Source organism: Pseudoliparis swirei, chromosome 24, assembly GCF_029220125.1.
Source record: "Pseudoliparis swirei isolate HS2019 ecotype Mariana Trench chromosome 24, NWPU_hadal_v1, whole genome shotgun sequence".
Classification (NCBI taxonomy): Eukaryota; Metazoa; Chordata; class Actinopteri; order Perciformes; family Liparidae; genus Pseudoliparis; species Pseudoliparis swirei.
Window position 1 is genome coordinate 22,455,219 of NC_079411.1, and position 12,918 is coordinate 22,468,136.

General features: G+C 44.8%; 1 protein-coding gene across 1 annotated transcript; it reads right to left on the minus strand.

The window, feature by feature from the left end:
• Positions 1 to 548: 548 nt before the first annotated feature.
• Positions 549 to 12,687, minus strand: epn3b (epsin 3b). The gene is made up of 11 exons (XM_056408566.1): positions 12,471 to 12,687; positions 12,115 to 12,273; positions 8,302 to 8,385; positions 7,657 to 7,966; positions 5,244 to 5,362; positions 4,417 to 4,503; positions 3,403 to 3,526; positions 3,151 to 3,309; positions 2,938 to 3,033; positions 2,316 to 2,612; positions 549 to 2,230 (listed from the first exon to the last, which is right to left on the minus strand). Exons 1-11 carry the CDS (start codon positions 12,537 to 12,539, stop codon positions 1,938 to 1,940), a joined length of 1,797 nt encoding a protein of 598 aa, XP_056264541.1. The 5' UTR covers positions 12,540 to 12,687; the 3' UTR covers positions 549 to 1,937.
• Between the last annotated feature and the right edge of the window lie 231 nt (positions 12,688 to 12,918).

The following is a 12,918-nucleotide window of genomic DNA, read 5'->3' on the forward strand; positions in this document are numbered from 1 at the left end:
TTGTCAACGTGACAACGTGAACGCGGTGTCGTGATACACGAACACATAATTATCATCTGAAGCTCCAGCTCCCGTCGGCGTCACAGTGTTTTGTATAGTTGTAGCTTATTGTTTAGCTGTCCTGCCCACACACGTGTTGTTTCGGCTCTCGGAGTGTCGTTTTCAGTCAAGGCGGACAGCGAGCTTAAGCAAGAAGCTGTAAAACCCCACTGTACGCGAACGTCACATGCTCAGCACCAAACAGCAGAGCGACGTAGCGGCTAGCTGGCGAACAAGTAGCATCACAAGTAACAGTTTATTAAGGCTATCAAGCTAGGCAACGTGTTGTTGTTGAAGAAGAAGAAGAAGAATTAGAATTAGAAGAAGAAGAATTAGAAGAAGAAGAATAATTTAGTTCATACACCAAATATACATCTTTATTCATATGAATGCACTGATCTTAATGTATATATTACACTTTCTGATAATTGTATTGTTGTATATTTGTATCTTTACTACAAATCTTGGCCTTAAGCGAGTTTGCTGAGCAGCAGCCAGTGTGGCCAATATCATAATAACAATGATATAATGCTCAGTGATAAAACAGCACAAACAGTCAATAATAATCAATAATTCATCAATAAATCATATGAAGACTTTATAAATTATAATTTAAACACCATTCATTTATTGGCATAATACTTTATGGGTATCATTCTGTTAAATACATATGTACTACGCCTGCGTGTATCTATGAGCAGGCATTTCACATTCAGGTTCAGTGATGACCAAACATCTCGGAGTCGGATTCTCTTGTCCCTCACACAGAAGTGAACACGGAGCAGAGGAAAGGAGCTACTTCTAACCAATACATCAGTTCATCATCTGTAATCATTTGTATCTTATCTATTTTCATTAATCCTTAATCTGTTCACGTCGCCCCTCACTTTTATGCTCATATCTGCCCCGTTTTATCTGTGGACGAACGCCTCTCCATTCACTAAGGTGGAATTTCACTGAAGGAGGGACGGAGCAGTCTCCCTGAGGTCCTCCAATATGAACCAGCCGGGAAAATGCATTGTGGGTCAGCTGTAGAGACAGGCACGCGGGTCAGATACAATCAGTGAGCGGCTCAGGTCCAGATTGAGACAGTAGGGTGTAGTTTAGTCCAGTTTGAAACCAACTGGATCCATTTGGGGCTACGACCACAAAGTAAATATAGGACAAGATACTCGCTCGGTCACAAGGTAATGCAAAATAGATATCGTTGTGTATATGTAGGGAGGGATACGTGAGTCTGTTAGGTCTTGAATCTAACAGTAACACACGTCCAGGCTTTCTCTGAAGATACTATTGGACTCATTAGGAAAAAAATAGAGGATTTATTTGAAGGACTAGTCTCTAGTGCTCAGCAGAATAGAATAGTTTGGAGTCTCGGGGTCGGGATGCATTCATGCTTTCGTCGGTGATGCAGCAGCGGTTCGGATCCTTGTGACTCTTAGTGCACAATCAAATGAAGTGGCTTCATCACGGTCTTCTAAAGGAACAGGTCTGGCTCTGTGGTCAGAGGGTGCTCAGGGGGTCGTCACTGTTGATAGGGAAAGGCATAAAAGGGGCGGTTGAGATACATACACCCTGCTAGTTTGATGGTGTGTGCATGTTTGAGTCTCTGCACCTTTAAGTATGCCTGAGTCTGCCTGTGTGTGTGTGTATTTGTGTGTGTGTTAGCTTTTCTTCAAGAGTTCAGGGTATTTAGCAGCTGGTGTGGCTTTAGACAGACACAAATACATCCAGTCCGAGTTTTGACGGCTTCGAGTGTGCACAATGACACCAGACCAGGATCCAGTTCAGGCTCATTTAAAATAGTCTTGTTGTAGTCGGCATAGATTAATCCCCCCCCCCAAAAAGAATCCATTCTGTCGTCTCGCTCTGCCGGCCCATGAACGATGCAGGCGGTCCTAGAGGAAGGGGTTGTGGCTGTGTGTCTGCGACTGGGAGCGCTGCGCCGGGCGAGGAGAGAGGGGGAGCAGGGGCTGCGGGAGGTTGGAGGGAAGGTCCAGGAGTCCGGCGGGAGGTTGTGTGAAAGAGGAGGGGAGGCTGGGAGCATGACGGGCCAGAGGGAGAGGCAGCGACGGGCTGTAAGAGAGCATGTGGGGGGGCATCGGGGATGTAGAGGACGGTCGCATCTGGTTGAGGGTGAGCCGAGGCTGGTCGCAGCGGAAGGGGTTGGTGGGAGACGGAGCGCTCAGACCTGAAGGGCAGAAGAACCGAGTGAGTGGAAACTTTGTAAATCACGTCACGACAACGCGCCCGTGAGAAACAGAGCTGCTTGTTACCTGAGAGGAAGGGGTTGTTGTGCATCTTGCTGTGGGGGTTGGAGCTTATCAGAGCGTCTAGATTGACCAACGAGGCCCCCGTCGGTCCCAGGAAGGCCTCTGGGGTTCGACACACGCGCGTCGCCGGGCCGCTGAGCGGGGGTGCCAGCCGGGTCAGGTCGAACATCTCCGGGCTGGACGACTCTCGTCCGTTTACCAGGGCTTTCATCGGAGGGTCAGTCCCAAATGGATCTGGGCTGGAATCTTCTCCAGCAAATGGGTCAGAATCGTCTTCCTTCACTCCGAACAACTCTGCATCTGCACCAGGAAGAGGCAACATGGCGAGAGGAGATATGCTGCAGTGAGATGCATTTATATTACACGTTTCAATCTATTATATTGCATTCATTGTCTCTGGTGGGTCCATCCGTGAAACATTTAATGCATTGCAGTGCTATACATCCGCTAAATGTGAATGAATTCATCACCGCCCGTGGTCTTATTGCACTGCAGTGCACCTACAAGACGTCTGTCATCAGTCTACCTGCTGCTCACGGCACGCAAATAGGAATCTTATTGTTTCTGTAAGATCCGAATGTGCAGGTAAACCCAGAGGACTTCTGTCCGGCTGGTTCTACACTACCTGTGGGACTAGCAGGTTGAGGGGAGGACACGTGAGGAATCTCCTGTCGAGGGTTCTCCTCTTTCCAATCCGCGAACGGATCTGTCCCATCACCACCTGCTCGCCAAATTGAAAAATCCTCTTAGTGTGCAGATCTTAAAGTGTTTTTTTGACAGATCTTGAGAATAGAGTGTATGTATGCGTATTGATGAGGTTGGTGTTTCTGAACGGTACCTCCGTCCGTCGGGCTGTTCCACGCATGATTGACGGGACTGGAGGAGACCGGCGCTGCTTCCCAGGGATCCGTGCGTGGCGCCCAGGGGTTGGACGCATTGGAGGATGAGGGAGGGGCCGTCCAAGGGCTACCAATCACAGGAGTGCTGGAGTGGACCGCTGTTACGGGAGGCAGGCGGAAAAGACAAAAGTCAAGTGTGAAGGACTTGAGACAAACTCTGAGAACGTGTGTGTCTGTGATGAGCCACCGACCTACAGAGTCCCAGGGGTCAGAGGTGATGTCATCGGTGGGCGGTGCAGAGTTCCACGGGTCACTCGGCCGACGCGGGTCCCCTGATGAGGGGCCAAAGATGTCCACCAGGTCCAGCATGGCCGACTACAGAGGGAGACAAAGCCGTTCTGTGAATCTGTGCCAAACATGCACAGGTTAATGTGACGGGACGGGTTTATGAACCATGCGAGGTGGAACATGTCCGACCCCGTCGAGCTCTATTGAGGAGGGAATAGGGGCTGATGCGGTGAATGTGATTGTAAAATTACATACGACAATATTTACATTCAGCTTGGCAGGTTTTAGTTTAATGAAGTAACTGAATTAAATGTCTGTAAATCAAGCAAAGGAGTACATTATAAAATGTTTTCCTCATGTGTCAATTCAAACTTTTTCACTGTCATTAAAAACATGCGTCCTCAAAATTGATAATTTGGAATTTTTCGGTGTAAAAAAAGAGACATTTCTCTGAAACATGAATGTGCCCAATTTCTCACACTCATAACAGGGATTTAAACGTACTTATGGATATGTCAAGAATGACATCAGTCAGAACCACTGAGAAGGTTCATGGAGCACCGGACAGCACCAGGAGGTCTATGATTAGCAGTTTATGTGACCAATTACAAGCCATGGGGGCCTTTAGATTCGACGGCTGGGGACTCTGATTGGCTCGTTTGCCAATATAAAGGAGCTGGTGTGCTAAAATATAAGGAGTATGCTTCAGGGAAAGGTGATGCTGAGCTCAAGGTTAGAAGGTTTCTCTCTCCAGCAGCCTTAATTTTACGGATCTACGTCTTTTAGTCTTGTTTCCCTCCCGATCCCACAGTCTGCACTGTAAACTCTTATTTATTCTCAAAATGCCTGCCAAAAACCCCCATAAACACACCAGCCCACCTCTCCATGCAAACACACGCGCTCATGTAGCATGCAAACACCCACACACTGTTCAGCACACACACACACACACACACACACACGTTTGTATAACTCACCTCCTCTGTCCCTGACTGGCTCTCTCTCCTGCTCTCATCCAGGGCCTTCTGTAACAGAGACTCGTCTCCTTGACGACAGCACTGCTCCTGCAGGGGTATCACCGTGACATCAACATGAGCACGGGCGCGCACACAAACATGCACACACACACAGCCGCGTTAGTGAAACAGTTCTTGATTGGCTGGTCCCAGCGTAACTAAGGCATGCAGCGCTCGTGGCTTTTTTGTACTGATGAAGTATTTACTTGACAAAGATTAGATGCTGGTTTAAAGCGAAGCAGAGAGAGAGAGAGAGAGAGAGATAATGCAGAGGATGTTTTATAGAAGTCCAAAAATTACTTGTGTGAGAAAAGAGAAATGCATGCCTGAGAGCCAGTGGTCCTGGAAAAGAGTAAGGTGGCTAAAGAAGGAAAGAGGGCGGAAGGAATGCATCGGATGGCCGCAGAAAAGTATTTTAGTTCAGCTGTGTTAACTGGATGGTTAATAATTGCTCACACTAAAGGTTAAGAAGTGAGGTGTGTGTGTGTGTGTGTGTGTGTACCTGCTCATGCTCCTTTTGGCTAAGGCTTAAAGCAATCTGTAGTTGTGTGTCTCCATCCATCTCTATGGTAACAGGGGATGGGAAGGCTAGCGACATTAAGGTGGGCGAATGTTCAGAACATTTGTAATAACATTTTCATCATTGGAATCATCAAGAGGCAATGAGACGTGTGGGGCTCGTACAGAGGAAGAGTGTGTGTGTGTGTGGAGGGATGGTATGCTGTCCAACTGGAGGAGCTAAAAGAGATCACACATCATACTGTGTGTGTGTGTGTGTGTTGTTTTACCTTCTGACTCTCCTCCCTGCTCATGGCTAACGCCAGCTGGAGCTGCAGCTCCTCCTCGCCGCTGGTCTGTGGTCGGGCCTGCTCCAGGTCGGACGCGGCGCGAGGCGACGAAGACGAGGCTGCGGAGGGAACAGAGGGAGTTTTGGGGAGGAAGCATCGCCGGTCCTTGTGGTCAGATTAACGTGAGGATGCATGAATAGAGGCTGGAGCATGGGACGTGTGGGCCTGACTTGAATATGTTCAGGCCGTCGCTGCCGTGTCGAGTGGGGGAGTGTCCAAAGTGCTGCGCTATTAACAGCCTGAATGTGTATTTTTAACGCATCTATTTATGAATTTCCGAGCCATACACTTTGCTGTTCAGTGATCTCGTTAAGTTCACCCTCTCAAAGGTGCTGAATTTGAAATTCAGAGTCATGATTGAGAGATTGCCTCCATACAGCTCTCAACATGGCGACGGATGAGCTGGCAGCAACGAGCTGTTGGTGTTCACAGCGCTAAGAGGACACATTCTCAGTTTAAATGCTCTAAAAGGTTTGGCCCGGACGGATTGTCTACCATGGATGAGACATTGTGACATTGAGGGGAAAGCGTCCACTTTACCCGGGGAGGTCAGCGTGGAGCACTGAGCCGACGGCGCTCAAGAACACAAACTTGATTAAGTGACACAAAGATGATATTTAGGCATTTATCAGAAGTGTTTGGGGTTTTCCACTTTTTCCTGCGTGGGTGAAAAGAAAAAAATCAAGAATGGGTAATGAAAGCCCACTCATGGTGCACTAAGGAGCTTTACCGTTGGTAAAGGTCAAACACAGAGCTACAAAGTGAGAGAATATTGGGTTTAAGGTGCGTTCACACCAAAAGCGAAACTATTTTTTCGTGCGACCGAATCCCATGAAAAGTCAACGTACAGACGCGTGTGGTTGCGATAGACGCGATATTTCCCCGGGCGGCGCGTTTGGGGCGACGCGTTGACAGCGGCGCGTTTTCAGCGGCGCAATTTTCGCCCCGAGTTGAAATATTTCAACTTTGAGGCGGTCATCTCGCAACTCGGGCCAATCGGCTCTTGAGTTCCGCTCTCGTAGCGCTGGAAGCGGAAGTCTTTCAGACGTAACAGTAACTTCATCGGTGAAAGTGACCGAGTTGAGTGAGCCTACGGGTGATGTCATGAACCCAAACACGAGGGCGTTAGTGTGTGGGACGTCCACAACAAGTATAAAGCAGAACTAGTGGTTAGTTATTCTGGTGGATGAAGGAGATGATAACGGTCTTTACAGAGACGAGACACGGAGACAAGCCCCGCCCCTCGCGGAGCGTCTCGACGCTTATGGCGAGAACACGGAGAATGGTCGAGCGAGTAAACTCACGCGTTTTGGGCGAAGCGAAAAATCGCATCGTTTTTGGTGTGAATGCACCTTAAGATTGGCCAAGTGACCAGAAACACAACTCCTAATGAATGATAATGTTGCTCTGCGACTGCTTGATGCAACTGTTCCCTAAGTTCAATTCCGTTCATTTTATATTGCCCAATATCACAAATTACGAATTTGCCTCAGAGGGCTTTACAATCTGTACAGATATGACATCGCTGACCTTTGACCTCAAATCGGATCAGGAAAAACTCCCAGAAAAACAGCAAAAAAATCTTTCACAGAGAAAAAAAGGGAAGAACCCTTCAGGAGAGAAGATGGACAGAAGTAATAGATGTCATGTGACCAGAAGGAAGCGTTACAGAGTTACATAAACACATTCAATGAATATGACAGAATGTATGAATAGTTGGTAGTAGGCATGGACCACGACCCAGACCTCCACATATACAATGTCTCTGCTGGCACAAACTGTTTGCGCTTTCTATACACTACCGTTCAAAAGTTTGGGGTCATCCAGACAATTTCGTGTCTTCCATGAAAACTCACTTTTATTTATCAAATGAATTGGAAATTGAATAGAAAATATAGTCAAGACATTGACAAGGTTAGAAATAATGATTAATATTTGAAGTATTAATTTTGTTCTTCAAACTTCAAGCTCAAAGGAAGGCCAGTTGTATAGCTTATATCACCAGCATAACTGTTTTCAGCTGTGCTAACATAATTGCACGGGTTTTCTAATCAGACATTAGTCTTCTAAGGCGATTAGCAAACACAATGTACCATTAGAACACTGGAGTGATCGTTGATGGAAATGGGCCTCTATACACCTATGGAGATATTTCATTAGAAACCAGACGTTTCACCTAGAATAGTCATTTACCACATTAACAATGTATAGAGTGTATTTTTGATTCATGTTATCTTTATTGAAAAAACAGTGCTTTTCTTTGAAAAATAAAGACATTTCTAAGTGACCCCAAACTTTTGAACGGTAGTGTAAGTGGTCAAAGAAACAAGTGATGGCAGGTTTGAAGACTCACAGTTAAAGGAGGAGGGAGAGCCTCTGGAGCGGCTGAACTCCTCCCCGTACAGCACAGCCATGCTGGGCTGGCTTGTGCGCCTGCCTGGATGGTAAGACGGAGGGATGCCTCCATACACGACGCCCCCCCCGGCCCCGCCTCCTCCACTGCCTCCCCCAGCCATTCGCTCCTTGGTCTTCAGGGCCTGACTCCTCTCCTGGCGGAGGCGCTCCTCGTCCCGGAGGAGGCACACCAGTTGGCGGGCCTTCTCTCTCACGTTGGCGCCCTGATCTCTGCCGTCGCGGTCCATGTACTGGAAGTCGCGTAGCGTCTGCACCACACGTGAAGAAAAATACCTTTTAGGATATTTTAGAGGAATTCAAAATGCTTTTAGTTTAAGTTGTGGTTTAGAAAATGCAGACGGAAAAAATAATGTGATCCTCAGGAATGTGAAGATATCTCCGTTTCATAAGAAAAGAGAACATAGACTCAGAGTTTATACGAGGGCATGACTGTTTGGCTTTGTTTTTTTAAACCATGGACTCCAGGAAGAGTCGTGGTTCCCAAGATAACAGCCAGAGGCGATCCAGATGAATAATAAATAATACATAATGAAGAGGATTTCTTCAGATTGCTGAGGGCCTCCTCTTGTTTATCGTCCAATACCTGAACGGTGAAGGCGTTCTCCCGGCATTGTTGGGCCACTCTGTCTGATCCGGTCTTCAGCAGGTAATCCAACAGAGTCAGGGCCTGTAGTCAAAGCGCTGATTACCACACTGATACACCAAAATACAAATAACATTGATTTAATGAATCGATCTACGGGTACTTGCATGGAGATATGACCAATGAGATGGATACACGCAGAAAAGAATGGTATAAGTCATGCTAAAGGCTCTATAAGGCATGCTAACATGCTTACAATGCGAATGCAAAGGGGTCATAGTTAGTATTTAGCATATAGTAGTAATGAGCAATAAACACATCTGAGGTTGTTCAGAACAGCATCAGGAACTAAAAGGTCAACCTCATGGTGGCACTATACAGGACTGTCTCAGAAAATTAGAATATTGTGATAAAGTTCTTTATTTTCTGTAATGCAATTAAAAAAACAAAAATGTCATGCATTCTGGATTCATTACAAATCACCTGAAATATTGCAAGCCTTTTATTCTTTTAATATTGCTGATTATGGCTTACAGCTTAAGAAAACTCAAATATCCTATCTCTAAATATTAGAATATCATGAAAAAGTATACTAGTAGGGTATTAAACAAATCACTTGAATCGTCTAATTAACTCGAAACACCTGGAAACACATTTTCAAATGTTTGATTTTGTTTTGCTGTTATAAATCTTTTTTTTTACTTGGTCTGAGGAAATATTCAAATTTTATGAGATAGGATTTTAGAGTTTTCTTAAGCTGTAAGCCATAATCAGCAATATTAAAAGAATAAAAGGCTTGCAATATTTCAGTTGATTTGTAATGAATCCAGAATGCATGACATTTTTGTTTTTTTAATTGCATTACAGAAAATAAAGAACTTTATCACAATATTCTAATTTTCTGAGACAGTCCTGTAGAGGAGACATCTCAGTATCACTAAAGTCAGACGCACCTTCTGGGCACCATGAACATCTGTACTAAATGTCGTGCCAATTCATAGAGCAGATGTTGAGATATTTGATAAGTGAAAACTTTGACCTGCTGGCGGCGCGAGAGGAAACGTCCGAGGATCAGCAGAGGAGCAGTTAGAATATATCCTCTCGAGACCTTGAACATCGCTTGTAAACTATAAGGCAATCCAACTGACACGTCAAGATATTTCAAGCCCAACCGGAGAAAAATCAATCGGCATTAATTATTAAAGCGAAGGGAAAGGTGACGAGAGGGGAGGTGATGGCGAGCGGTCGGAGAGACGCAAAGAAACAGTTCAAGCTCAACAGAAGGGAAGAGATACACATTCACTGAGTTTGGAAAATGGACTCCGGACCACTCGAAGCCCTTCGACGTTATTGTCATCATTCCCACTCGTTCATACACGGATGGGAGGGGCTACAATGCAAGGTGCACCTGCCCATCAGCACTCGAACCAATCATTCATACCCATTCATGGCAATTTCGAGGTCCAAGGACGTGGAGTGGCGGAGCCGGGGGATCGAGGAAGCCGCCCATTGGAGCTATTTATTTTGAGGTTTGTATTTAGTTTTATTGTAAAGTAATATTGATTATTCATTGCTTATTACCTTCGCATTGAAAATGCCGGAAGGTTATGTTTTGATCGCCGTGTATTTATTTATTACCTTCGCATTGAAAATGCCGCAAGGTTATGTTTTGATCGCCGTGTATTTATTTATTTATTTCTTTATTTATTACCTTCGCATTGAAAATGCCGGAAGGTTATGTTTTGATCGCCGTGTATTTATTTATTACCTTCGCATTGAAAATGCCGGAAGGTTATGTTTTGATCGCCGTGTATTTATTTATTTATTTATTACCTTCGCATTGAAAATGCGGAAGGTTATGTTTTGATCGCCGTGTATTTATTTATTTATTTGTATGCGTGTTATTTGCGAAACTCAAAAAGTATTGAACCGAATCGCATGAAATTTGGTGGGATGATTGTTTATTATCCGGGGACCAGTTGATTAGATTTTGGGATCGATCGGGTCAAAGGTCAAGGTCAAAGGTCATGAACAGGTCAAAATATTTCGCAGAACTCAAAAAGTATTGAACCGAATCGAATGAAATTTAGTGGGATGATTGTTTATTATCCGGGGACCAGTTGATTAGATTTTGGGATCGCTCAGGTCAAAGGTCAAAGGTCATGAATAGGTCAAAATCTTTCGCAGAACTCAAAAAGTATTGAACCGAATCGCATGAAATTTGGTGGGATGATTGTTTATTATCCGGGGACCAGTTGATTAGATTTTGGGATCGATCGGGTCAAAGGTCAAGGTCAAAGGTCATGAACAGGTCAAATCTTCTTGAATCACATGGAATTTGGTGGGATGATTGGTTATTATCCGGGGACCATTTGATTATATTTTGGGATCAATCGGGTCAAAGGTCAAGGTCATGGAAAGGTCAACATCTTTTTTTTTTACCATAGCACGATACATTTTTGTCCAATTGGCATGCAACTAATGCCAAAATATTCATAATTCAATGCCCAATCTTGTGATATGCGAAGGTATGCGCTCTACCGAGTGCCCGTTCTAGTTACCTTCGCATTGAAAATGCCGGAAGGTTATGTTTTGATCGCCGTGTATTTATTTATTTATTTGTATGCGTGTTATTCGCAAAACTCAAAAAGTATTGAAATTTGGTGGGATGATTGTTTATTATCCGGGGACCAGTTGATTCGATTTTGGGATCAATCAGGTCAAAGGTCATGAACAGGTCAAAATCTTTCGCAGAACTCAAAAAGTATTGAACCGAATCGCATGAAATTTGGTGGGATGATTGTTTATTATCCGGGGACCAGTTGATTAGATTTTGGGATCGATCGGGTCAAAGGTCAAGGTCAAAGGTCATGAACAGGTCAAAATCTTTCGCAGAACTCAAAAAGTATTGAACCGAATCGCATGAAATTTGGTGGGATGATTGTTTATTATTATCCGGGGACCAGTTGATTAGATTTTGGGATCGAACGGGTCAAAGGTCAAGGGTCATGAACAGGTCAAAATGTTCTTGAATCGCATGAAATTTGGTGGGATGATTGGTTATTATCCGGGGACCATTTGATTAGATTTTGGGATCAATCGGGTCAAAGGTCAAGGTCAAGGGGTCAAAAAAAACTCTTTTTTTTTTTTTACCATATACACATATTTATTTTGTCGGGTCAAAGGTCAGGTCAAGTCATGGAAAAAGTCAACTCTTTTTTTTTTACCATATGACGACGATACATTTCAATTGGCATGCAACTAATGCCAAAATATTCATAATTCAATGCCCAATCTTGTGATATGCGAAGGTATGCGCTCTACCGAGTGCCCATTCTAGTTTAGGTTGTATTTTGATATGTTAGAAGAGCTTTTTTGTTATGATAGTTTTATTTAAATTCCTTGTGATTGTTGTTTAAATATATTTAGCTGTAGGATTGGTTCACTGATTGGGTAACACTGGTTACATGTAGGTGTGGGTAGCCTCAGGACCAGCATGCACCAGGGTGGTCTCTGTTTTTTTACCAGCACTTGAGAGGCAGCGTCAGCATTTTGTTTATTCTTTTTGTTTGTTTACTAAATAAATTATAAGAATAATGATATACGAAAATGGACATTACTTTCTTTTGGCTGCGTCAACTCAACAAAAAAAACACGATGTGTCAGTGAGAATTTGATTCATAGTTTGATTTGATTTATTTGGACGAATGGCCACGACACCGCCGATCTGCTGATTGAAGGACGACCCTGCTCTAACACGCCGCCCGATTAAACGGAGATGTCGAATCTGACGGAAATCGTCGGCGAGGTCACCTTGTAGACGTGCCTCCAGTTCTTGCCGCTGTCGTTGAGGCGTTTCCACACCATGCCCATGACCTCGGCAAACGCCACCACATTGAAGGTCAAGTCAGCGATCTCTGACATGAGAGACGAGGACGGGCCCCATGGGTCGTTGGAGGTGGCCTCGCGAACCTACAGAGGGACAACGGTACCCTTTTCTATGCATGGTCACATTTTATGCATAACATTTTATTTCTCGCCCAACGTGAAAGTGGCAAAAGCATATTTATGATGAAGTCCAGAAATAAGAGGCAGTGGAGAGTTTTGTTTTGAAGTCTGAACACATGAAAGCGACCGCACAATGGCACCAAGCGGCTCATTTACAATACCTTGATCTCTGCTTCTGAATAGTTGTGCACGAGGTTCTTCACCTGCCGGCGCAGGGCTGAGGTTGTCATGACGACAGGTGATGTAGGATGCGGAGCAATAGAAAGTGGAAAGTAAAAAAACCCACTCAACAGGTCGAAGAGAGCGGCTGAAAGGGCGGTCTGGAGGAGGAGAGGAGAGGGGGGGTGCTATGGCAAAGAAGGCTCCTCTTCTCGGTCAGGAGCTACAGGACGTCCCTGGGAGGAAGAGATAGAGACAATGTATGAATTTGAATAAAAGTTTTGAATATAAGGTTCGATCTAATTGGAAAATTCAAAGTTCCCAACGTGCTGATGGGACCGTATGAAACTCAACAATGTTTGGGACTTCTGTTCGATGCAAACAGTCAGTATAATGCTCTGCTTGTCATGAGGTGTCACGGGTGTCGCAGCGAGAGAGGACACAAATGCC